General features: G+C 38.7%; 2 protein-coding genes across 2 annotated transcripts in view; both read left to right on the forward strand.

Moving 5' to 3' along the window:
- Nucleotides 1-26,712, forward strand: part of LOC115432728 (zinc finger protein 420-like) — a 597,943-nt gene that overhangs the window by 533,028 nt on the left and 38,203 nt on the right. The window lies entirely within an intron of this gene.
- Nucleotides 1-26,712, forward strand: part of hydin (HYDIN axonemal central pair apparatus protein) — an 85,125-nt gene that overhangs the window by 21,094 nt on the left and 37,319 nt on the right. The window contains exons 21-52 of the mRNA XM_030152482.1: nt 151-294; nt 1,521-1,613; nt 2,564-2,775; nt 4,316-4,475; nt 5,273-5,482; nt 5,582-5,812; nt 5,902-6,076; nt 7,022-7,152; nt 7,439-7,542; nt 8,127-8,263; nt 9,782-9,909; nt 10,380-10,493; nt 11,563-11,643; nt 11,730-11,879; nt 13,786-14,025; nt 15,201-15,330; nt 15,419-15,484; nt 16,329-16,499; nt 16,695-16,868; nt 17,394-17,515; nt 17,925-17,999; nt 18,095-18,278; nt 19,354-19,474; nt 20,499-20,664; nt 20,757-20,862; nt 20,944-21,017; nt 21,867-22,010; nt 23,068-23,277; nt 24,214-24,411; nt 24,641-24,807; nt 24,893-25,075; nt 25,814-25,933. Coding sequence (XP_030008342.1) covers nt 151-294; nt 1,521-1,613; nt 2,564-2,775; nt 4,316-4,475; nt 5,273-5,482; nt 5,582-5,812; nt 5,902-6,076; nt 7,022-7,152; nt 7,439-7,542; nt 8,127-8,263; nt 9,782-9,909; nt 10,380-10,493; nt 11,563-11,643; nt 11,730-11,879; nt 13,786-14,025; nt 15,201-15,330; nt 15,419-15,484; nt 16,329-16,499; nt 16,695-16,868; nt 17,394-17,515; nt 17,925-17,999; nt 18,095-18,278; nt 19,354-19,474; nt 20,499-20,664; nt 20,757-20,862; nt 20,944-21,017; nt 21,867-22,010; nt 23,068-23,277; nt 24,214-24,411; nt 24,641-24,807; nt 24,893-25,075; nt 25,814-25,933 — 4,721 coding nt within the window. The remainder of the gene's footprint in view (nt 1-150; nt 295-1,520; nt 1,614-2,563; nt 2,776-4,315; nt 4,476-5,272; nt 5,483-5,581; nt 5,813-5,901; nt 6,077-7,021; nt 7,153-7,438; nt 7,543-8,126; nt 8,264-9,781; nt 9,910-10,379; nt 10,494-11,562; nt 11,644-11,729; nt 11,880-13,785; nt 14,026-15,200; nt 15,331-15,418; nt 15,485-16,328; nt 16,500-16,694; nt 16,869-17,393; nt 17,516-17,924; nt 18,000-18,094; nt 18,279-19,353; nt 19,475-20,498; nt 20,665-20,756; nt 20,863-20,943; nt 21,018-21,866; nt 22,011-23,067; nt 23,278-24,213; nt 24,412-24,640; nt 24,808-24,892; nt 25,076-25,813; nt 25,934-26,712) is intronic.

The following is a 26,712-nucleotide window of genomic DNA, read 5'->3' on the forward strand; positions in this document are numbered from 1 at the left end:
GGGAAAAATGAAAGTTTCATTCAATAAACAATAGCCAAGAAAGCAAGTCAAGAATGTTCTTTTCATCTTCCTTGTCTGTGGTTTACTTTCTTAGACTCATGAGCAAAAGGAGCATATTGGCAGTTATATTTTCATATATTTGTTTTGCAGATTCCAGGAACTAGTCCCACGCCCTTATATGAGAAGCTGGTGTTGAAGAACATCTCAACCCTGACCGTATCCATGGAGATGTATGTCATGGTGCCGTTCTCTGTATGTGACACTCCTGGAGTCTATAGCTCATCTACGTCCAAGGTACATGTCCCTGTGCATTAATGTTCAGTTTAATGACCCTTTGTCAGTGTGGGTCGGTGGGCAGGGGGTGTATACGCACCATCGCAGAAGGACAGTATTACCCTCAAAGGTTTGGGTTTTTCTATGTCTTTGCTCTTTTTCTAACCTGGTTTGACAGAATAAATGCTAAGCCCTGTGTTTTTCTAACCCATAAAGACCCAGTGCTACTTTTGTGGCACTTCCCAATTGAATTTATTTCTCTATTTAACCTTTCTTAAGTGATTTATAACCATTTATTATAATATAATTGTCTGTGTTTTTCATTTTTTCAGTGTAAATCGTGTACTTTCCTGTATTTATTTCACTGATCATGCAGGTATTCATTAAAGCTCAGAGTAAATTCAAACCTTATTATATTGAAACAGAAAAAAACTGATTTTTTTCAATCAAATAAATCATTAAGTGAAGATAAATAAGTAAATAAATAAATACAGATGCTGTTTTTTTCAGTTTTAGTAAATTTTACTCTTATTTTCAGTAGTTTAACATATTATGTATTTTTACAGCTTGAGTTGTTTTAACCCTTATGCCCTCCTCAAAAAAAAAAACAAAAAACAAAAACCTCTGGTCACTCTCATGGACAAAAATGTACACACACGAAAACGACTATAAAATTCTCATATGTCAACATTTTTACTTGGGTTTTTTTTTTTTTTTATATATATATAAATCTCTTCCGCCCTGCTCAAAACTACCAAGCGTTCAACAGTTTTCAAGATTTTAACCCTTTAAATGCCAGTTTAAGTATTTGAATCCTCAGTGATATATTACAAAAAAAAACCACAAAAAATTGAATATATTACATGAAGTAAATAGTAAATGGATGAAACATTGGTTGTGATTAGGGCCTTGGATGTGTCAAAGATTAGCAACAAAATTGATTTAATTGCATTAGTATTTTTTCTGTCGTGTCAGATACTAAAATACCAAAATTATTAACAAATGGAAAAAAAAAGAAAAAGAAAAATTTACAAAAATGCCTGAGGAGCACCTAAGGGTTAAATGTACTGTATGAATAAACCTGACCTTGACTTTAACCTAAACTGATTAAAATATTAATAGATTCCACATTTTAATGGTTTTGAAGCCCCTGAAGAATGAGAGAGAAAAAAAAACATACATACATAAATACATAAATAAATAAATGAGCCTTGGTGTGTTTTTATTTAACCTTTTTTATGTGTCAGTCCATGGTTTTAGGCGGTGGGAAGCAGGCTGAGCTGTGGATCTGCTTTAATCCAGCATTTTGTCAGGATCGGGTGTCACGAGTGGTTCATGAGGTAATAATAATGTGCTTTTGTAGTGTTTCTAAAGCAGTGGTTCCCAACCTTTTCTGGCTCATGACCCCATTTTAACATCACAAATTTCTGGCGACCCCAGACATTCAAAACAGAGACATTTTTTTGTTAAAATTAATTTGGTTTTGATCATATATAGTAATATAATAATAGTTTGCTATACTATGTTGCAAATAAATGTTAATTTTAGAGGACATTTAGGCTATATAATGTACATTATGATGGACGGAGGCAGAAAAGCCAGGTGTAGATTACTGTACAAAGTGAGTTTTATTTTCCTTGGTCAGGATATTAACAGTCAGTCCAGTTTGGATTTACAAGACTGACAATTAATACTGAACAAACAAGAACTCAAACTATGAATTATGAAAGAGCTGCAGCATCTGAAACCGACCACAGTGAACATTTGACAGATGAACTGAACCACAGTGCTTCAGTTTCAGCTTCACAGTGTGTCATGTCTTTTATGAATCGGGATTTTCTCTGTCAACTTACCTCCACCAAGGAATGGCGGAGGTTATGTTTACATTAGGGTTTGTCTGTTTGTTTGTTTGTTTGTCTGTTAGCAAGATAATTCAAAAAGTTATGGATGGATTTTCATGAAATTTTCAGGAAATGTTGATACTGGCACAAGGAACAAATGATTAAATTTTGGTGGTGATGGGTCGGGGGTGGAGTGGACTGATCTCTCTGAGTGCTTTTCTAGTTTATTAGTATGTTTTTTGTTTTTTTTTTAATTTTTATCAATTACTAGAAATTTTAGGCGACTCCATTTGAATCCCAGGTGACCCCACGGGGGGTTGTGACCCCAAGGTTGAAAAACAGGTTGTTCTCAAGGCTTGGGCTTTTGCTCCAGACCACCCTAACCCGCTGAACTTCTCGTCCGGTAGTTGCGTTTGTTGTTTTCAGCCACCGTGCCTTCCTCTCTCCAGTTCCTGGAGGTTCGCTATCATGGACATCCACACCAGGACATGGTGGAGCTGCATGCCGAGGTCCACTTCCCCAACCTGCACTTCTCCACCGACTCAGTGGATTTTGGTTGTGTACTGAACTGCACCGAGACTCAAAGGGAAATCACAGTAACCAACTGCTCGCCGTTGCCTGTATCCTACCGCTGGACGTTTTTAATGGAGCAGAAACACAGGTATGTTTATTTACATTGTAAATAGATCCCACATGAGGGAAACGCGGACAGGAGCCTCTGCTAGCATTCATAAGCTATTGATTTGGTTAACCCGTAAAGACCTAAAAAATTCATCTGGAAGTCACCACAAGAATAGTTTTACGTGTTAAGGGTTAAGTAAAATAAATTTACTGAACAGAAACACTTTAGCTGGCACTTTTTTACTGATTAATTGAGAAAACAGCCTTTAGTTTGTGAATTGAATGTAACACAGCAAAATTTTACTGCATGGAGTTTAAGTTACAGTGTCTTTAGAAGGAAAAAGGCTGAAATTGTAGCTGCTGCACTTTGATGATGATATTAACAGGACATGAAACCGATTTAGTTTGGATAATAGTGTCATAATTTGCATCATTTTCTGGATTAAAAGTATTTGATTGAAGCTTCTCAAACCGGAGACTTTAACACTTTCATAGTAAAGTTAATATATTTAGGATAGTTGGTTAAACTTCAAAGACCCAAACATCCTCCTTTAACCTAAACCATCTACTGATCTAAACTGTTTAGTATCTGTTGATCCAATAATTTTATCAATACATGTAAAAAATTGTTGTAAAATACAGTTTGTCATCTTTTCATGGTCATCAGATATGACCCATATAGACGTTCAGAGGCTCTGTAGTTACCACGGAAACACTGTCGTTTTCTACAACATTGATTCATCAGTAAAACCCATGGAGTTTGACATATTTAGTTTATTTTGTTGACTTTTGTATTCTTTCTTATTTGTTATATTTGTTAGCTAGTTTGGTGGTTTTCATTTTTGTACAGTTTTGGCCATTTTTGTTAATTTTGTTGACAACCATGTTTGTTTTTTATCCTTTTCTGCTAATTTTGTTGTACATTTTGTTCAGTTTATGTTAATTTCTGTCCATTTCGTTCATTGCGTTTACTATTGAGTTCATTATGGTGATTTCTGCATTCGTTTTTAATCATTTTGTTGGTTACCTTGGTTGGTTGTTCATTTTGTCGACAATTGAGCGTCTGTGGGAAGTGCTGGATCAACAAGTTCAATCCCTCCACAACTTTCACAACGTCCAGGACTTCAGGGGTCTGCTGCCAACGTCTTGGTCCAGATACCACAGCACACCTTCAGAGGTCTGGTGGAGTCTAGGCCTTGGGTCAGAGCTGGTTTTGTGGAAAAAGGGGGTTCCTCCACAATATTAGACCGGTGGTATGTTCGATTGGTTGAGGTCCGGTTGTTGTTCTTGAGATACTTTTGATAGGTATGAAACACTGTACATTGGAAGTGTCCAGCAAGATCTGGAGCTGCTCTGACCCATCACTTCTCCCTTGTTAAAATTGCTCAGATCTCTACTCTTACCCATTTTGTTTCTATCACATCAACTTGAAGGTCTACATGTTCACAGGTCCTGTTAAGCGGGCCTTGGATGTCACTTGTCAGAATGTTATGGCTGATCTGTGTGCATGAACTTCCAATTCCAAAAATGCGCTTCATACTTCGTTTCGTCTTGCCTATGAATTTCCTGTCCCGACACAGAGAGACCGAGGCCCGTGAACTATTGCTGGAGGAGATGCAAACTAATCTGGTAAATGAAGAAGACAGGGGTTCGCTGTCTCCTGCGTCCTCAGCTCCTTTCAGTCCTTCGCTTGAACCACACGAACAGAGCTTCACTCATTCCACTGTACATGTGGAAGAGGTAAGTAACTCACTTTGTAGGAGTGAGTCACCGAGCTGAAAACAGGCCGGTTTTTCTGAGCTCAAAAAAATGTCAACTCTTCAGAGAAATAGATATAGTCCTCATAGAAGCTCATGATGATGCATCTCTGTAGATTTACCCATAAAGACCCAAACAGTGTATATTAGAATAAGGCCCAATCCCAGTTCACCCCTTGGCTCTTGCACTCTGCACCACCCCTTGAAACAGAGTTGCAAGGGGTAGGGGTTGAAACATTCACCTTTGAAACAGATATAAACAGATGTGTCAGCTTTGTTTTTGAAAGAATTCACCATTTCATCAGCAGCTGTAACCGTCTCTGTTCCATGGGCTTTGGGCATCTTTTTGTGGCTATCAACCGCAGAAATACGGTTTATAACACATTGAAACAGCATTTAACAGTCGATCAAATGATTAAGTTGTTTACGAAGAAAATACATACATTTGTGTGTCTCCTTCATCACACTGCGGCACATTTTTGCTGTGTTTACCTCCATCTTGCCAATGATTCGAACAGAATTATGGGAGATTTCTCATACCCCTGCGTTTGTAACGTGGTCCTGAAAAATCTCCATTTCGAGGGTCAAACAGCCCTCCCCCTTAGCCCTTCCCCTCCAGCTCATCGAGAATTGGGACAACCTTTCACATGAATGTGCAAAATGGAGGGATAAGGTAAAGGGGGAGGGGCCAAGGCATGAAATGGGGTTGGGCCTAAGTCTGGGAAAGTGATATGTGCAGCTCAGCAAACTGAAGAGACTGTTTTGTGTTTGCATCTGTAGATGTTTGATGTCCTGCCCATCTATGGTCGTCTCCAACCTGGGGAGCAGCAGCCAATCACATTCTCCTTCTACGGCCACAGCTACGTGAGCAGAGAGGTGGTCGCTCAGTGCCACGTGGAGGAGGGGCCTACGTACGAGGTCAAACTCCGAGGAGAAGCATCAGAACTCACCTACGGTCTTGACTTGACCCACGTGGACTTTGGTCAGCAGGTACAAAGGGCTGTGCATTCTGTCCACATCTGCAAAAGCAGTAGACGCTTTCATTCATCAGCACATCGGTGTTGCATTTCTGCTTTCTTTACTCCCCAGTTGTTTGATCATGTAGCGGAGGCCGAGCTGACCTTGAAAAACACTGGGAAGGTCGGCTTCGAGTTCATCATCCTACACCAGGAAACAGAGGTGAGATGTGTGGAGAGGGGAAGGATGAAGGATGAGGAGGAGGAGGAGGAGGAGCAGATGAGTTCAAGTCAACCAACAGGTGGAGAGCAGATGGAGATGGTAGAGGTCAAACCTGGCCAACCTGTGGTCATTCCCACCAAGGTACGCCCACCCACTTACCTCACGTATCTGTGTCATACACCTGTATTTGTGTCTAATGCTGTATGTGATTACTGGCTCTCCTGTGCCAGGGTCATGTGGACGCCGGTGCAGAGAAAAGCCTCCGTGTGCTCTACCTTCCCGGCGTCCCTGAGGCGTTTGAGAGGCGGTTTCAGCTGCAGGTGGCCCACCTCCCACCGCAGGACATCACTCTGACTGGGGAGGGGGTTTTCCCAAGGATCAGCCTCAACTTACCACGAGACCTCTGTATGTTTTCACAGATAAATACGCAAGCTAAGACTCTGCGACTAATTATCGCTACAGTACGAGATTTTCACTCAGTCACTCCAGAATCTTCAGTAAACCGAACAATCGTTCCCTTTCAACTCTTTCATGCAAGAATAACTGAGAAACAGAGACAGTCCAATAACCCTAAATGCACTTTTGAATCTTACATAAAAACTACTAATGCGATAAAATCAGCATTATTGCTCATTTTTGACTGGTCCAAGACACTGATATAAAACAATGACCCATCCTTCCACTCGTATTAATTGGAAAATATCTCATATTTGGTGTTGTTTTTTTTTTTAATAAAACAAGTGGCATCACATACTCAAACTGGCATATAAAGGGTTAAAATCTTGAAAATGATTGGACATGTGGTAGTTTTGAGCAGCGCTGAAGTGGTTTAAGAGGTTTATGCACAAAAAATGAGTGTGATTTTTGTCTCGAAGATGATAAATTAGACAGATCCACAAGGGTTAATCACATATGGAACAAGTGGCCAAAAGTCATTCTTACATTCTACAAATGTAAAACAGTGCAGCCCAATTTTCATTCATTTATTTGTTTTGGGCAGAAGAAAAAAAAGTTTTTAGTTGTATAAGGAACTAATAACAGAGCAAATGCATTAATAAATAAAGGTGATCAAGACTATATAGCAATTGCCATGTACACTAGTAATAATGAAATAAATTCATTAAGTATTGCTCAAAAAGGAGTGGGAAGAAGAAAACTTATTAATCACTGAATAAAAACGTTTTCTTCATTTCATCAGGCTTTGACTCCTGGTCTAATCGATTATTGATCTGGTGCATGTTTTCCCTGTTTTTGTATGAAGGTTTAGTCCACATATTCTGGTCATATGGTTCAGTAACACTTTGTGCGTCTGTGTTTATGTCCGGGTTCGTCTCTTTGGTTCCACTGCAGCATTGGACTGCTATAGAGATGTGGTGCAACGGGCCACGGCAACCATGGAGGCTCATCAGGACCGAGAAGACCCGATAGATGGGACTAAAGCTGGTGGAGGGGCACCAACAGAGGCCAGCTGCATTCTTACAGTCAGTGAACGCAACACGCACTACTGGAATTATGCAACAGAAACACTGTAACCTTCCTCATGCATCATCATGAGGGTGATCATGGGTCATCGTCATCCTCATTATGGCTGGTTATATGTTGGGATTACTTTATTACCTGATATTCCGTTATTGGCCGATATTCCGTTATTGGTCGGTATTATGTTATTTGCCCTCGGAACAAATCTTTTTCTTTTTTTCTGTTACTGAGACTTTTGAGTGAATATCGACCCCTCCCTCTCTGATGTTCTTTCATGGCTGTTTTTAGTATGAAGACCTGCTTCAGATGGAGATTGAGAGAATGCTGGTTAAAGAATATGCTGGCGGCCTGCAGGAGATTCAAGACGCCAGAAAACAGTGGAAACTCAGCAAGTAAGAAAACTCTGCTGTTCCATTCAGAGATTCTGGGTTAATGAACGTCACACTGGCTATGTTTTTGTTTTATTCATCATTTTTCATTCACAGAGCTGTATTGGTATAAATTCTGTGAACAGATCGACTGGTCTCATCTGCAAATACACCAGAAAAAAAGATCATCATAACATAACGTATCAGGTGTCAACAGTGTATTTCTGCTTCAGCACATTACAACCACGTTACAAAAATGCTCAAATGTAATGTCTCTGTGTTTTATTTAATGATGAAATGTGGGATTGCACAGTAGATTACACCACTGGGTTCATCATAAATGCATTCACACATATTTTGTTATTTGTGTATTTGCAGATATGCAAAAAATGTTAGGGTGCAAGTTGCTCATAATCACTATTTTAGTCAAATTTCTACTTGTTTTTGGCTGGTATTATATTATGGACTGGTATTTTGGACCGGTATAACATTACAGACTGGTATTACATTATAGACTGGTATTATGGGCTGGTATAACATTATGAACTGGTATTACATTATTGAATGGTACTATGTTATTGGCTCAGTGTCATTTCATCCCTCTGCAGGTTCCTCCTCCCAGACTACGTTCTGGATTTTGGTTTTGTGATTCCTGGTCAAGTCCTGAGCCACACCGTAAATGTCGTCAACACCGGGTGCGTGGCCGTGTCCTTCAGCGCCAATCGAACACCTCTACCTGGCACAGGTAATGCATGAGGGGACGGCAGGACGCTAAAACAGCACTGTTTCTAATTCAGGTCCGATATTTCAGTGTTCAAACATACACTGACATGTGTCGTGATGAGACGTGTGTTGTTACGTAACACAGTAATCATTAGTGATGAGACAATGAAGCCCTTTTGAGTTTTGCCAACATGTTTATGACCATTATTAAATGCTAGTGTCATAAAGACTTTTTTGATAGATTACAAGACGTTCATGTTCTTAAAGCACAAGTGCATTTTTAACCCATAAAGACCCAGGGCTACTTATGTGGCAGTTCTAAAGTCTTTTTTTTTTCTCTATATTTAACTTTACTGTATTGATTTATCACCATTTCTTGTATATTATCCTCTGTGTTTTGCGATTTTTCAGTGAATATCAGGTGTTTTCCCGTATTTCATTCATTGATCATGTGGATGTTTATAAAAGTTCAGGTTTAAGGTGAGGGTTATTATATCAAAAATGGAGAAAAACTGAAGGAAAAGTGACTTTTTCAGCAAATCTATCAATAACTGAATGTAAAACCAAGCATGTCCATCCACTGTCATTGATCCAACTCCATGGGTTTTACTTGTGAATCAATGTTGTAGAAGATGATAGTGTTTCCATAGTAACTACAGAGCCTCTGAACATCCAAATGGGTCATATCTGATGACCACAAAAAGATGAATAACTGTATTTTACACCAATTATTGACATGTATTGATAGGATTAATGGGTCAACAGGTATTAAACAGTTTAGATCAGTAAATGGTTTTGTTACCAGTGGATGTTTGGCTCTTTATGGGTTAACACTGAGTCTCTAAGTTTATTTGACAGAATTCCTGAACAACAAAAGATAATTAGTGAAATAATCACCTGAATAGTAATCAAAGCTAATGTGATATGTGGCCATGAGGTCACATGGCCAGTCCATTATTAACTGTATTCCTATTAAAAAACAAAAAACAAAAATCCTGATGTAATTCAGGTTTTATTTAAGCTACATACTAGAAATATTTCTGAATCAAAAGTTATTACCTTTCAAATGAGGTGTCATTGGTTAGTTTTCTCCTGGTGGTTCTTCAGTTCTGAGCTTTGGAACTTGCAGAAAATGAACACAAATAAGGTGGAAGGTGCAGGTTAAAACCAAAGGGAAACTATAAACAATCAATTTGTCTAGAAATAAATGTCTTTATTGTGAGCACAGAAGTACCCAGAATTACCCAAAGTAATATAATGACTCTGTGGGAAGAATATGATGTAAATAAATGTAAACAAAACACAAGGGATATAAGAAATTCATAAAAAGTGGCTCTGTTTTCGTAGAAGAGTCCATAGATAATATATTCAAGTTTCATTGTGTTTTGGGTCTCAAGATGAAAAAGTTATGGACACATTGATATAAGGACTTATTTTTGCCATTTTGTTTATTGTTCATTTCTGCTTCTTGGAGCCAATGTGATAAAAATCAAATAATGCGATGATTCATTTGACCTGAGTGTGTTGCTGGTTCTTCAAGGTTTCAGTGCAGAGTTGGACAGAGTTAAGAAACTGCCTTGCGGGGAAACACACACTTTCACGGTGACGTTCGATCCTCGCCGAGCCGACGTGCAGATGGGCGACGTAAGCGTGGTCATGCCCATACAGGTACAGAATATACAAATGTGCACAGCATCATGTTTACTCTTCATTCTGGATGTAGAAGGTCCACATAACAGAGACATCAGCCCCTTTTTCCACCAGATTCCCAGGAACTTTTATTGCCTGGAACTGATTTAACTGAGTCAAAGGATTCCTGGAAATTTATTCAAATGAGTCCCAGTCATTTCGAGTCGCAGACTACTCGAAGTACTGATGAATTTCTTTTAAGCGTTTTTGTCAAATGTACGCCGTTGTCCGTCCACACCCCCAAGAATTCCAGGGAATCTGAAAAGTCCAATCCACCCCCACTTGAAACTTTTATCAGAGAAAGTTTTTTACCAGGTAATTTTGGTGGAAACCCGTCAAGGTTTTTCCAAATTCCTGGTAAAGTTAAGTTCCTGGTGAAGCAGAAAGTGAAGTTAGTGTGGACCCGAGTAATGAGCAGGGCTGTGACGTGGTTCTGTTTGGTTTTCCAGGTCCGGGGGGGCCCGGTGGTCCCGGTCCGGCTGTGTGCGGTGGTCACGGTGCCAGGCATCACCCTTTCCACAGATGAGGTGGAGTTTGACACAGTGCAGCGTGGAATGTGTCAGGTATTACAGGCTGATGAAATGGGAAGGCAGCACTGACCATTTTTGAAATTACTGTGGTAATAAGATACAACTCCTTATATGGATGTCCTGGGGGAGGGGTTATAAGTTACATCTTCAGGTTTTACAGAATGCATTTTTTTTTTTATCTTTGCAGGCATCTGATGAGTCTTAATCTGTAATTTAAAGTCATTATTCAGCTTCATTTATCTCACATTAGAAACATTTGATTCAAATAGAATAACAGATAATGTTTATGATCAAAAAGTTTTCATTTTAGACATGTTTTCGATACTTACCAGTTATATTATTATACATTCCGCTACTTCTGCGGAGGGAAGACTTTGACTTAAACCTAAACCATAAATGACCAAAATTCTCATCAAAATGAACAAAAAAATCCAGAAAATGAACAAACCTGAACAAAACAATCAAGGAAAAACAGAAACAAATAAAATACACAGTACAATGAGGAAATTAATCAAGAAAATGAACAAAAATGAACACAATATTATGAAAAAGAACAAACAATGACTAAATTTATTTTGAAAATGAACAAAAAATAATAAATGAAAATCACGAACAAATAAAATATTGTAGAAAATGATCAAATGAGTCTAGAAAATGAACACAATTATCATGAAAATGAAGAAAAATATTTGGTAAATAGAAAAAAAAAAATCAAGGAAAAGCAAAAAAGTATTCAAGATAATACAGAAAATGAACAATTATATGAAAATGAACATAATTCTAGAACCCCCTCACCTCTTATTAATGACTGTCTTGCTGTTTAATTTTTCTCACACATCGATAGGTAAATCCTTTTGACTCTAGTGTTTATTTAAAACTTTCTATTTCCAAGTATCTCATGTACCTGAACCATGTAAGATCTAAGTAGTTTTTTTTTTTTTCCTGGTGATGTCGGCTCCACCAGGTTTGTTTGTGCTCCAACGTCTGTAAAGTATTAAAAGACTCAACTCCACGTGGGTGGTCTGAAGGTGGTGCAGTGTTCCTTCTCCCTCCTTTTAGGTCCTAATGTTCATCTTAAAAACTAATGTAAACTTCTCTTTAGATGAAGACGATACAGCTGTTCAACCACGAGTCCGTTCCCTGCCACTGGAGCATCGCTGAGAAGTTGAAGCCTCTCAAAAAGGTACAAACTGAGCGCCAACATGCGTCATATTTAATGTAACTGACTGTAGAAGCTCAGGGGAATCCTGGTGGTCTTCGTTCCCTCAGGTGGATAAGTTCCTTCCTCTATACCAGCGTAAGAAGCTCCTTCAGGACCAACGTCCATCTCCAGCGGTGTTCGAGGCAGTTCCGTCGTCCGGCGTGACGCTCCCTGGTCAACGGGTCAATGTCCACATCAAATTCAGCCCCGTAGAGGAGGTGAGAAGGTTTTCATGGTTAAATGGACGACGGGGTCTACATCCACCCTAACAGTCATAGGCATTCTCCTTCTGGAGCAGGAAAACCACCATATTGTCGCCGTTGGGTGGAAACCTCTTATGTTCAAAATGGGAATTTTTCAAGAAACTAGAAAACGATGTATATTCTGAATCATCAATCAATCAAATTTCATTTATATAGTGCCAAATCATAACAAAAGTTATCTCATGATACTTAACGTATTGAGTCGGTGAAAACCAGACTCTAAGCCAATTTACAGAAACCCAACAGAATCCGAAATCCATCCAAAATAAATGAATGGAGTTAAGAGATGTAGTCACAAGCCGTTTTCAACACTGGTCATGGGTTAAATATTTCTAAAACCATGAAGACTGACCAATAGAATCATTTTATGACCACAAAAAAACAAAAAACAAAAATGGTCTTACGAGGTTTCCACCTGACAGTGACGATATGAAGGACGGGAAGTGATAAGACTTTAGCCATTCTGGTTCCATGGTCAACATCGGTTATGTTCTCTTCGCATTAGAGCAAGGGTGTCAAACATACAGCCTGTGGGCCAGAACCGGCCCACAAAGAGTCCGATCCCTCCCATGAAATGAATTAGTGAAATGTAAAAATGACACAGAAGACATTAAAGCAGCGAATGACTTTCAACACAAACTGTTGTTCAAATGTATCCGACCCCAGCGCTAGCCGAACTACCACTAATCCATTAGTCTTTTCACACTAACACACTTGAATCACTTCGAAGATGACTCCATCACAAGCAGTCCGTTAATTTACATACCAAACCAAAATGTCACTTTTGGCCTTTTCGGAAATTTTGACAGAAATGGGAATGCCACGCAGCAGCAATTTCACTGTTTCTTGGTGAGTGCTGAACCCAAATGTGTTCTTTACCTCCGTCCACCCACTAGACCCATCCTGTGAAACAACCCTGGTGGACTGGAGAATTCTAAGCTGTATGGATCTGGCTCATTTTCTTGCCGAATCTGTGTGAAACCTCTTTCGCTTCCCACAATGCCCTTTGCATTTTAATTAGTGCTGTCAAACAAATACAATTTAACTCATTAATTTTGACAGCCCTGGTTTTAATATATCATTCAAATCTTCACTCGTAAACACTTTTGTGTCTGTATGTGGAGTGAAACTTTGGAACAGTCTGGACATCCAACACAAGCAATGCTAAAATATCCACTGATTTAAACTGTTATACAAAAATATGGTCTGGTCCCAGTATAAAGATGGAGGGTCTTAATACTGATGTTACATCAATATTCTGTCTCATATGTTCATGTGTGCTTGTTGTTCCTCATCTAGTTGGTCTGTGTTGTCCATTACCATCTGCTATTGTTCTTACCATCGCTGGTATGTGCTGTCCTTTACCATTAGTGCTATTGTAGTTTTTTTGTTGTTTTTTTTACCATTGTTGGTATGTAATTATTGCTGTTCTTTACCACTTGTGGTATTGTAGTTTTTTTGTTTTTACCATTGTTGGTATGTAATTATTATCATGTAAGTTGACGGTTAACTGTTACCTGTGGTAACACCACCAGGAATGTACTTTGTTTCTATTTTTTTACACACATTTTGGTCAAATGAGTTTATTCTAATTTGGTATAGGCCCATTTTGTTCTATTTTGTCCATTGTTCTGGCTTGAAGTCGAAGGACAGGAGTGAGTATTTAAAATGTTATTATGTTCGGTTATTTGATGATGAGAATGGGGGTGGGATTAAATAAGTTTTTCTTCTTCCCACTCCTTTTTGAGTATAAATGAATGATTTTTTTTTTTTTTAGGAATTGTGAATTTGTTTGCATTCTATAAATGCTCGAAATAAACAAACGAATGAAAATGAAATGAATAGTCACCGTGTCCTGCAGCATCTGTACAACAGGAAGCTGGCGGTCTACGTGGCAGACAGTGCCCAGCAGCTGTCCATCACGGTCCGGGGTCAGGGGGCGGAGCCTCAGCTGGAGTTCTGTCCGGCGGCGTTGGACCTGGGGCCGAGTCTACCGTCCAGCACCGAGGTGGAAGCCAAGGTCAGCGTTAAGAACCCGTGTTCGTTCCCCATCGAGTTTTACTGCCTGGAGCTGGACTCGCAGTACCTCGAAGAAGAGAAGGTACAGTTCCCTCAAACCGCCAGGCGTCAGTGGAAGGGACCGCCCTAAGGAGTCCAAAATGACCACGTAAAAAAACTGATACGATGCCTTTAATTAGTAGGATTTTTTCTGTATACATTTCTGAAATAACTTCAGTTCTGCTCAAAACGACCAAACATTCAAATTTGAAGGATTTTAATCCTTTCAATGACAGTTAGTTTTGTTAGATAGTTTTGTTTAGTTTTTTTTTTTTTTTTTTTACCAAATTTGGTCCTCATATTCCATCATAATTTATTAATTTTCATTCATTTTTGTGTCTTTTTTTGTGTTGACTACTATGTCCTGTGTTTTTGTGTTTATTTTTCATAATATTTTGTTGGTCATTTCATTCATTTTAGATTCATCTTGACGATTATTTTATTAATTTTCATATATTTTGGCTTTTTTTTTCATTTTTGCAAATTTTGATTATTTTGTTCATTCTTCTTCATTTTGTGGATGATTTTTCCATTGTTGTTAATCATTTTTGTTGCTTATTTTATTAATTTTCCTTCATTTTTGTTCATTATGATGATGACTTTGTCCTTTGAGCCACTTATTTCATTACATCAGTGGTTTTACTAAAGTGCAAGACCATAATTGACTTACACTCAAACACATTTTTTAATCTCACATAAAAGCTACTGATGTAATAAAATAAATTTTTTAACCATATAGTGTCAGAATACTAAAGGTTTATTCTCAGAATTTTCCACTAGAATATATATATGTGTGTGTGTGTGTGTATATATATATATATATATATATATATATATATATATATATATATATATATATATATATATGTATAAATTCTTTCTGGGAATGTATTATTTTATTTTCATTTAGTTCTCTAAATATTTCCCTCCTCAACAACTCTTAAAATTTTCTTTTTTTTTTTTTTTACCTAATTTGGTCCTAATGTTCCACCATATTTTCTAAAACACCTTCACGTCTGAATTAACCTCATCTTTCTTTCAGATCTTCACATATCATTTCCTTCCCGTACACTCATTCACATTTATTTAATATTTGGTCATTTTTAATCCGGGCTGAAGTTGTGTAAGAGGTTCATACAGAAAAAAGCACTTTTAACCCTTTCGTGTTGACGTCGTATCAGTGTGAACAGTGAGTGACCTTTACTTTGTCTCCTGCAGATTCTGCGTCTGATGCAGGGTTACCATGACAACGGCGTGCTGCTGCTCCCCCCCAGGACTCCCGGACAAAGTCTGCCCTCTGAGCTGCTGGACTTCTGCAGGGACCAGCGCCCCCTTGTGGAAGGTGACGGTACCTTCACAGTTCATGTGCAGCAGAATCGGTCCACGTATGTATCTGCTGTGACATGTTTTGACCTGTTCCACCTGTGATTCCACAGTAGAGGACGGTGAAGAAGGCAAAGCAGAGGAAGAACCAACCACGTCTGTGGGACCAGTGGAATTATGTAAGACCAGCAGGATTTGTCTGACCCAGCACATGAACACACACACCTTTTACACCAGTTCAGGGACTGATCTGTGACTGTGTGATCCTTTTAGGCTGAATTACATCTGGATGTTAATGAAATAGAAATAGTCAGTGGTTCCTTCAAATGCACTAGAACAGGGGTGGTGAATGTACGGCCCACGGGCCAAAACCGACCCACCATATGGTCCAATCTGGCCCTTTGGTGCAATAAATTACACTGAAGATCATAATAGTCAAGGGTGGTGCAGGTAAACAAACAACTGCCCCTGTGGGATAAATGAATGACCTACAATAACAGCCAAGGATGAAGAACTGGTGTTAGTTCAGGTTCCACAAACAGACGATAATAAGAAGAGTAACTACAAGTGAAGAATACTACTACTATTACTATTACTACTGCGATTACTACTCCTACTTCTACTACTACAACTACTATCACTACTACTACTACAATTACTATTACTACTATTATTACTGCTATTATTACTACCACTATTATTATTACTACTATTACTACAACTACTACTACTACTATTACTACTACACTTACTATTTCTTCTTTTCCTTGTTTTTGTTTCATGTTATCTTTTTCTTCTCATTTGTCATCTTCCTGTTTTTCTTTTCCTTCTTCTCCACCTCCTTCTTCTCCTTCCTCTCTTGTTCTTCTCCTCCTTCCTCTTATTCTTCTCCTTTTTCTCCTCCTTCTTCTTCGTCTTCTTCCTCTTCTCCCTCTCCTTCCCCTTCTTCTCCTTCTCCTCCTCCTTCTTCTCCTCCTCCTCCTTCTTCTTCTTCTTCCCCTTCTTCTTCTTCTTCTTCTTCAGTGGTATCAGACTTGACCGCAGAGGGAATGGCTGAACGACTGCGACAAATGGAGGCAGACCCCGTGTTCAGAGCCATCGCCCGCCACATGGGCGTCGACCTGAGCACCGATGGTCTGGCAGCGCTCAACCGCAAAGGCATCGGTGTCGTCGTCTACGGAGCCCCGAACACAGGTGGAAACACCCACATGTACTACAGTTAGTGTGGGATGGACAGGAGCTTTTAATGATCCTTTGGTTTTCAGGTGTTGGTTTAGTTAGTTTTCCAAACATGAGCACTCGTTAGGATTATCTGTGGATGAACTGACCCAGTACGAGCACTGAGTGGGTTGGTTTCAGACACTTTCCTCCCGTTCCGTCTCTTTATAGATACGAGCAGCGCAGCGGCTGTTCTGTCACGGTACTATGGAGCGGCGTTCCTCAGGGTCGACGCGGTGGTTACAGAGGCGCTCTTAAGGGGAACTTCCCCCGTTAGTTTGACTGCCAGGCAGCTGTTGGACGTCGCTGCTGCCGCGTACGCCCAGAAAAAGACGGATGACGCAGGTGAGCAGCACCAAACAACAGCTGTAAAACACCACACAGCGTCCTACAAAAACACTAAAACAGACCACATGTTTTTGTACGTTTTGTACTTGTTATTGTGTATTTTGCTCATTTTTGTTGATTTATTGTTTATTTCTGTTGATTCTGTTCACGATTCTTAACTTTTTGAAGATGTTTTATTCTTTGTTATTATGTATGTTCATATTTGTTCATTCTTCTTCATTGTGATCATGATTCTCAATTTTCTTCATTTCTGTGCATGTTTTGTTCTTGTTACTATTTTATTCATATTTGTTTATTTTTCTTAATTTATGTTAGTATTTCTCAATTTTCAATTTTGTTCTTGTTTAATGTATTCATATTTGTTACTGTTTATTTTATTTCTGTTTATTTTGCTCTGTCTTGTACATGTTTTGTTCTTATTTATTTTCTCCATATTTGTTGATTTTTGACTTGGAATACTTCATCCTTCATTTTATCACCGACACATTTTTGGGATTTTGTGACATATCTACCTTGTTCCAGCTCCGACGGGGGGAGGAGGGACAACTCCAAGAGCTGAAGCTCCGCCTGAAGTCTTGGCTCTGCCTCCAAACCCGCCCCTGGCTTCACCCCCCAGTGAAATCATGCAAACTGCCCTTCAACTGGTATGTGTTCTTTAATTTCTTGTTGACCGAGGGGTAAAAACCACAAGAAAAATGGTGTAAAAAAAAAAAAAAAGGAAGCCCAAACTGTCTATTTTTGTAGTGAGTCGTTCTCACTCGCAGCTCTATGTCTTACCCCCTATTACACAGGCAGCAGGGGGTGTACTGAGCATGCTCAGATCAAGGTCTGTTCTATCAGCATGTTTTGACATTTTTCTTAGTGATCAAACAGTTGAATTTTTCTGAATGTTTAAAATAAATCATACTTTCAGAACCCTCAGCACAGACACGTCAGAGGTTAAAGGGTTATTAGATTTATGCAGAAAAAATTTAGTATCAGTGTGTGTGTGTGTGTATGGTCGTAAACTGGACGGGTTTGTGTGGTCTGATGTAACCCGTGCTTGTCGTTCAGGGCGTAGATTCGGCGTCTCTGCGGACTCTCCTGCCAGAGCAGCTGCTGGTCCACGTCCTGGCTGAAAGGCTGCAGGTAGACCCTCCTCAGTAACACCTTTCAGATCTGTATCCAGCCTGTTCTACCCCGCTCTCCTCACCTCCTCCTCGTCTTTGTTTTGGCGACTGAAGTCCAGGGACTGTCGCAGCGGCGCCGTGGTCGAAGGCCTGGAGTCGCTTTACACATCATCGCCGTCCAAGACACTGCAGGTCATCCTCAAAGCCTTCGACGACCGCAAACACGTGTACGTGGTCGACGTGTCCGACTCGTACGACGCAATGAAGGCGCGACAGACGGCGAAGAGAGAAGAGGAAGGTAAATATGACCACAGGGTTCAACACAAACAAACACCAGCGCAGATGACCTCCGGAGTCTCAACATTTTCTGCATGTTTGGTTCTTGGTATTGTTGAATTTCTTCCTGTTTGATTTTTTTTTTTATTACCTCCGCCAAGGAGGTTATGTTTTTGCCAGGGTTTGTTTGTTTGTTTGTCTGTTTGTTTGTTTGTCTGTCCGTTAGTGTGCAACATAACTCAAAAAGTTATGGACAGATTTGGATGAAATTTTCAGGGTTTGTTGGAAATGGGATAAGGAAGAAATGATTAAATTTTGGTGGTGATCGGGGGTGGGGGGGCCCACGGGGGGGCCACTGATCAGCCTTGGCGGAGGTCTGCGCTCTCCGAGTGCTTCTAGTTCTTTCTTAATTAGGTCTCTTCTTTTTTTCTTGTTTTTACACATTTTGTTCTTGTTATTATATATTTTGTTGTATTTGTTGATTTTTTTTTGTTTATTTCTGTTCATTTTTCTCATGTTTTTTGCAAGTTTTTGTTCTTGTTGTTTATTTTCTCAATATTTGTTGATTTTTTGTTACTTTTTTGGTTATTTGTGTACATTTTTCTTAAACTATTTTACATGTTTGGTTCTTGTTTAATTTGTTGATATTTGTTGATATTTTGTTTATTTCTGTTCATGTTTCTCATGTTTTTGCACATTTTGTTCTTGTATATTTTATTCTTATTTGTTTATTTTTTATTTCTGTAAATTTTTCTCAGTTTCTTTAAAATTTTGTTACCTATTTTGTTCATATTGTTGATTTCTGTCCATTATTCTCAAATTTTTTGTACATGTTTTGCTCTTGGCATATTTGTTGATTTTTTTGTGTGTGTTTATTTCTGTTCATGTTTCTCAACCTTTTGTGCATGTTATGTTCTTTGATTTGTTCATATTTGTTGATTTTGTTCTGTAATTTTTGTTTATTTCTGTCCATTTTGTTCATATTTCTGAACCTTTTGTTGCCTTTTTTTTGGCTTGTTTTTTTCTTTGTATAATCAGTTCGTATTGTCCAAATGATGGCCTCTGTATTGTTTCTGTGGTTTGTGCGTGTCTTGCAGAGGTTTTGAAGAGAAAGATGGACGAGGAGGAGGAGCAGTGGCTGCAGGAGTTGGACGAGGATGAGTATGATGCTCTGCCAGAGGAGATGAAGGAGCGGCTTAACCAGCGGCGCAAACTGAGGTAGTGAAAAGATAACGTCAACAATTATTTCTCTCTGTTGACAGAAACAGCAAAAACTATCAACAAATACAAAACACAAACAATGAATTTATGTTTCAGTGTTTGAATGTCTCATGAGCTAATACCAGGAAATAGACAGGTCCCAACATGGCAATATAAAAGCATATACGTTCAGTAAATGTCCAAGTAAGGAAGCATAAAAACCTTAAATACAGCAGCAACAGTCAATGTTGGGCCTCTTGAACCAAGTGTAGAATTAAAACCATCTTAGAGCTGACTGTTTAACCCAGAATGCCTTAGGCCGGTCATGTAATTTTAAAATCATTTTAGTTCAGCTTCCACATATGATCTACAGTGGATCAGACCAGTAAAATAATAACATAAATATAAATATAAGTAATGACAGCTACACGTTTTCTTTGTTTTAGTGTAAAAAAATATGTATAATTATATTTAAATATTTACATTTATAAATTATTCTGTAAAAATGTGACCAACCTGAAATGTCTTAAGAGAAGTTAGTGCAGCTTAAACATAATTTTGTCGATGTTTCTTGAATTTTTACTATTAATTTTTGCTAGTTTTTGTTTGTAGTTTTGTATTTTGTTCATATTTATCACATTTTTGTTCATTTTTGTGCATGTTTTGGTGTGTTTTGTTGCTTAGTTTGTTCATAAATGTAGAGTTTTTTGTTGTTTTTGTATACCTCTGTTTACTTTGGTCATATTTGTTGATTTTTTTTTTTTTGGATACTTCTTTTTATTTTGGTCATATTTCTCAAATTTTGGTTCAGATTTGTACGTGTTGCTGTTGTTACACTTTATTTTGTTCATATTTGTTTACTTTTTCTTTTATTTTTTTGTTTATATCTGTACATTTTGTTTATATTTCTCAAATTTTTTAACATGTTCTCATATTGATTCATTGTTATTTTTTGTTTATTTCTGTAAATTTTTCACGTATTTTTGAACATGTTTCGTTCTTTTTCATATTTTCACATATCTATCGACTTAACCCGGTGCAGACTGAAGAAAAGAGATCTCAAACGGATGGAGAAAGAGCAGGAGGAACTAAGGCAACAGGAGGTGAAAAGGCTTCAAGACGAAGAGTTGAAGAGGAGGAGTAAAAAGGACGCAAAGAAGGAAACCAAAGACGTGACGAAGAAGAAGAACTTACTGGAAGGAAAGCAGGTTTGTATGAACAAATGAAGAACTCAGGTATGGTATATCCAGGTCAGATGTCTTGAAATATACTTTTTTTCCCTTATTGTTTTTTTCTCCAGTCAACGGAACCACTGGACGGACGTAGAAGGTCTTCCATTAAAAACTCTAAAGAGTCACTAGTGGACGCAAAAGACCAAAATAACTCAATGGAAGCTGCAGACGACTGTAAGTCTAATGCTGGTCGTAAAGACTCTAAAACTGAGCTTTCCATGTCAGGGTGATCATTTCTGTCGTTTTCTGATACAGCGCAACATAACAAAGATGATTCTCACAACGAGGCCGAAGTAACTCAAAGTCCAAACCTGGTTGAGACAGAAAAGGTGGGTTTTCTACAGAAGAGGGTTAGGGCCACCGGGAAAAAAAAAAGAAAAAATACGGTCCAATATATATTTTTCTTATTATTATTCTGAAAAGAAGTCAGAATACTGAGATTAAAGACAGAATTCTTAGAAAACAGTCAGAATTAGATGAATTAGATGAGCAAAAGGTGAGTGAATGTTATGTTTTGAAATCTGTGTACATACATTTAAAGGAAAAGCCGCTGATATTTGTTTCCCTTCTTTTTGCTCATCTAATAGTGAAATGGCTTCCTCCGGAGCCCCTCGGATGCATAAAAAGTCACCTAAATCTATCATTCTGTCAGCTTGCTGTACTCCTCCTGCATGTCATAAACCCAAAGTGACACTCTCAACAATTCAAAATTCTGAGAAAAAATGTCGGAATTCTGACTTTAATCTTGGAATTCTGACTTTTTTTCTCAGAATTCTAAATTTAATCTTGGAATTCTGATATTAATCTCAGAATTCTGACTTTGTTCTCATAATAATGATTTAAAAGATATATTGGACCTTAATTTCACCTATTTCATGTTTTTCTGTCTGATGTCACCTACCTTGTACTTTGATTTCCACTGTGTCCAGTTTGAACAGGAAGGGAGCCAGAACAGTCCCCTGTGGAACCCCACTGCTAAAATCTCAACCTGAAATGCATCTCAATGTATTTATCATTGAAGATATGACCAGCATAATCATAGTTTAAAGCAGATTAGGGCATCAAAACCAACATTTAATCGCCAAGTGCCTGAATACTCGACATCCCGTTTAGCAGATCAGCCGGACACGTTCATTTTTGCTGCTGACCTTCTTCCTATCGTGCTGTTCATCCTGCAGTCTGTTGTGGACGAGCTTCAGTCTCAATTCAGTGCTTATGAACGGAGTCGGGTCGAGGTGGACCACATCCTGCGGCACTGGGACCGGACCCGGGGCTTGTTGCTGGTCCCCCTCCCCAGCGAAGACCCCCCACCAGTCCCAGAGGTAACACAGACACCCCTACTCCTGTCGACTCAGAGAAAAACTAGTTGTTTTTTTTTCTGCAACTGCAACAATGATGCATTAAGCCAGCCATTTCAGAAAACACATTTCATTTTCCTCATGTAATCATGTGCCTCTTTTCCTAGTTTTGTTGGAATTTTTATTTACTCGAGATCATGTAAAAACAGTTAAAAGGGAAGAAGTGATGTAATATTTAATTAAAGATTAGATTAACCCATAAAGACCCAGTGCTACTTTTGTGGCTTTTCCCAAATTAATTTTCCTCTCTATTAAACCTTTCTTAAGTGATGTTATCCTCTGTATTTTGTGTTTTGTTTTTTTTTTGTGAAAATCTGGTATTTTTCTGCATTTCATTCACTGATCATGTAGATATTCATTAAAGCTCAGATTAAAGTTGATGATTATTTTATCAAAAACAGAGAAAACTGAAGAAAAAGTGACTTTTTCCATGAAATCTATCAATTGATCATAAACCCAATGTGTCCATCCACCGTCATCAACTCCATGGCTTTTACTGGCGAGTCAATGTTGTAGAAGTTTCCATGGTAACTACGGAGCCTCTGAAGGTCCAAATGGGTCATATCTGATGACTGTGAAAAGATGAATAACTGTATTTTACACCAATTATCCACATGTATTGATAGGATTAGTGGATCAGCAGGTATTAAACAGTTTAGATCAGTAGATGGTTTTCATCTGTTTGTCTTTTAGTGGTACATTTATGAGAATTTAACTGCCCTTTCTTGTAAATAACCATTGTAGTTTAATGTAGAATGCCTTGTGTCTTGCTTCTTCTAGTAAAACCTATGAGTTTATCTTCCTTTTTTGTTTTTTTTTAATCTGTTTCTACTCAGCTTTGTCATTTCTTTACTTGTAAAAAAAAAAAAAAGCTGGTCGCAGAAGAGCCTGTTTCTGTCACAGCTGATAACCGTTTGTTATTCATGTAACTGTGTTAATAGCGTTTTCCTGACACACTCATCAAGTTTCTCTTGTATTTGAGTAAAGGAATCCGAAACCTCATCTATCGTTATTTCTACAGACTCCAGTCGGCAAGAGGAGCAAAAAAGCCACGGCCAAAGTCTTGTCTCCCATACCGAGTCAGACGGTTCTCCAGGCAGAGGCTGACGTAGAAACCACCAAGGCGCTTCAAGCAGCCGCCGTTCCTCACATCGCACTGAAGCGAACAGAAGAAGACGCCCCAAACGCCGTGGAGCTCCTCATAGGCGCCGCTCTGCCTCGGCTGGATGAAGTAGGTCCAACCACCGTTAGCCTCATAAGCCTCTTACAGCCAGTTACCCCCAGCAGCCACAGTTCCATCTGTGTTGCCATGGTAATGCTACACAACGCTTGCATCATTATCCTCCTCCTTTACATCCATGTGATCAGAAGAACGTCAACTAAAAATTAGCACAAACTTTTTTTCAGTGTTAGTTTTTGTTCATTTACTGAATTATTTTATTTTTATTAAATATATTCTTCATTTTCTTGATAATTTTGCTCATTTTTTTCTTGTTCATTTTCATTAATTTTGTTGTACGTTTCCAATTGCATATTGATTTTTCTTATTTTTTATTAACGTTCTTGATTACGTTGTCATTTTTTTTGTTAATTTGGTCATTTTCCTGAAAATTTTGTTAATTTTCAATGACTTTAGTCATTATCTTCCTCTTTATGCTTATTTTTGTTCAGTTTCTTGTTCATTTTCCATCTCTTATTCATTTCTTGTAATTTTTCTTCATTTTTTCAGTGATTTGGTTCAAATTCCTTATTACCTTCATGCTACAACAACTTAAATGGTCAAATCTGTCAACCAGTTTAACGGTCTGAGACCAGCATATGTCAGGAATAATTTAATAAAACGATGAGACAAACTCTGCATTGCTAAGTTAACTACGCTAAGCTAACGCTAAGTAGAACTAACAGTACAAGGATTATTTCTAACGATAAAAATCACTGAACAACACAAAGAAGAACAAAAATAAAGGTCACATTATAAATAGATGATGTATTTGTGGTTTTCTGGTCAGAATTTGGTTTGAATGAATGAATCTTCTGCTATTGATGCTAATCAATAGCAGAAGTTTGTGTTGCGTTGAAATGTTTCCCACAGGAAACACATGGACCAGGTTTTAACAGGTTAAACCACATAAGCAGCTTGCATTCATTATGTCCATGTCCTCCTCAGGTGTTGGACGAGCTGGGGTCGGGACCCAGCGGCCCCCCCATCCCCCCACCTGTCACCTTCTCCATGGTCCCCTTCCCCAAAAGCAGGTCCATCGGTCCACCGGCCTCAGATCGATTCACCTTCCTGCTTCCATCAGAGCAAGAAGATCAGGGCGACGACAAGGATGAAAGCGTAGCAGTGAAGGTGGAGGTAGCGAAAGTACGTAAAATTCCAGAAAAAAGCACAAGCTGAAAGACGAAAAACTGATTTAACTTGATTACTGGCTCTGAAATCTACTCAAATCACTTCTGTTTTTCCCTGTTTGTAGTTTTTCTGAAACATAAAAACAAACGTCTCCAACCACTGTCATTCATCCAACTCCATGGGCTGTGGAAAGTCATGACAGATTGGAGATGTTGTCTTTATTCACTTCCACTTTTGAATTCAGGACAAAGATAAAAAGGGCAGAGAAAGTCAGAGGAGCAAGAGGCGAGCTTCAGCTAAGACTAAAGCCAAGGCCTCGGACCGACCCCGATCTCCTGCATCGGTCGCTGATGGCACCGCGGCAGAACCAGACCAACGCCAAGGAAATGTGGAGCTGAAACGCAGCCAGAGGCAAAGAAAACACATCACGCCCCTCTCCTGTTCTTCCACATTGTGTTTCACCTACATAATGTTTGGATTTGGTTCTCCGTTGCAGTGTGACAACATTCCGATGGGTGGTCCCAGCCAACAGTGAGGTGGTCCTAAAGATCTGGTTCTACTCAGACGCCCCAGGGACGTTTGAGCAGATGTTCAGCTTTGAACTGTTGGGGACGCAGAGACTCTACCAGCTGGCCTGTAAAGCCACCAGCTCCTATCCAAGCATCTGCAAAGAACACAGGTGGTTCCACCGATTCATCTGCAGGAACCTCACCAACATGCTCAACCTCACACATATAAATAAATAACTGTGTTCTTAAGGTGTTATTTTAGTGCCTTTCTTCTGAGAAGGCAGTGGGATACTTTGAGTGCAGAAAAATATATTGAACAAGTATGCAAATTATATTTGGAGGAAAAATGAATAGGGGAAGTAATATGCCATGGGCAGCATTTTAACCTAATATCCGTCAAAAGTAATAATATTTACCATAAAATACTTCCTTCATGTGGCGTATTACTTCCCCATTGACAGTGAAAGTTTGCATACATGTCTGGGATGGTGCAGTCGAACTGGGGCTGCAGCAGCCCATGAGAATTAATCTCCTCTGAATTTTGTGATTGATTGACAATTGTGTCACCAACGTAACGGTGTGCACAGTTTGAGCGAGTAAGCAGATGAAGTCGAGCGAACATGAGAGAGGAGGAGTTTGGGAGAGAGCTTGGAGTGAAAGTGCATGAAAGGCGGCACGTGTTTACTGATCTGAGCAAACATGCAAAGACATTTGTAGAGCACAGAATAGAGGCTTGTTTGATCAACTTCAGGTTTTTGTTTTGTTTTTTTTTTTTGCTCTGGTTTCATTTTTCCTCCAAATATCATTTCCGTACTAGCTCAATCTATTTTTCTGTGCTCAAAGTGTCCCACTGCCCTCTCAGAATAAAGGCCCAAAAACGACACCATATGTTCTCTGTTTGACCACAGGACTCTATTTGCTCACAGTAAGAAGGTTCCGCATGTAGAAGACGTCCACCACAGAGCCTATGTCATAAACCCTGGATTCTTTGAGTTTGGACCTTTACTCTGCAGCAAAACCAGAGACAGGTGAGTGTCAACGACGTTAACATGAACCAGCATGGATTAACCCTTTACTGCCCTAAATTTAGTCACAACTATATAAAATAAATCATTTCCGTTGTTGCTTTGACACAGATGCTAAATTAAGAGTAGATTGTTAATTTCAATATAACGTACAGTAACTATAATAATGCAAATTAATGACTTTAGATATCATGATCATAATTGTAAAGGGGTGTCAAACATACGGCCCACCAGAGTCCAACCCCCCCCCACTGGATGAATCTGTTTGAAGCGAATGTTACACTGAAGATCCTAATCATTGTAGTTCAGGTTCCACATTCAGTCCGATATGATCTAAAGAAAAATACTACAAACTTTTCTCTGTGTTTCAGTGCAACAAAATTTCTGTTACATGAAAATATTTACATGTACAAACTATCCTTTCACAAAAAAATGTGAATAACCCAAACAAATATGAACAACCTGAAATATAAGAAAAATAAGTGTAATTTTACCAATATTCTGCCTGTTACTAAATGTTTTGTGTATTTGTAGATCCACTGTGATCTGTATGTTGTAATGCACGTGTGTAAATGATAAACTGAGACAGAATACTGATACAATTGCACTTATTTTTCTTAAGAAATTTCTGAAGGTTCAGGTCATTCCCATTTTTTGCAGTAAAACAAAGACAAATTTAGAGTTGTCACTATTTAGAGGCTGTTGTGCTGTATGAGTCTGACACCCATGTAATAATAATTCAACAAATTTTCCAATCTCATGTGTAGATTATTTTATTGATG

This window comes from Sphaeramia orbicularis, chromosome 2, assembly GCF_902148855.1.
Source record: "Sphaeramia orbicularis chromosome 2, fSphaOr1.1, whole genome shotgun sequence".
Classification (NCBI taxonomy): Eukaryota; Metazoa; Chordata; class Actinopteri; order Kurtiformes; family Apogonidae; genus Sphaeramia; species Sphaeramia orbicularis.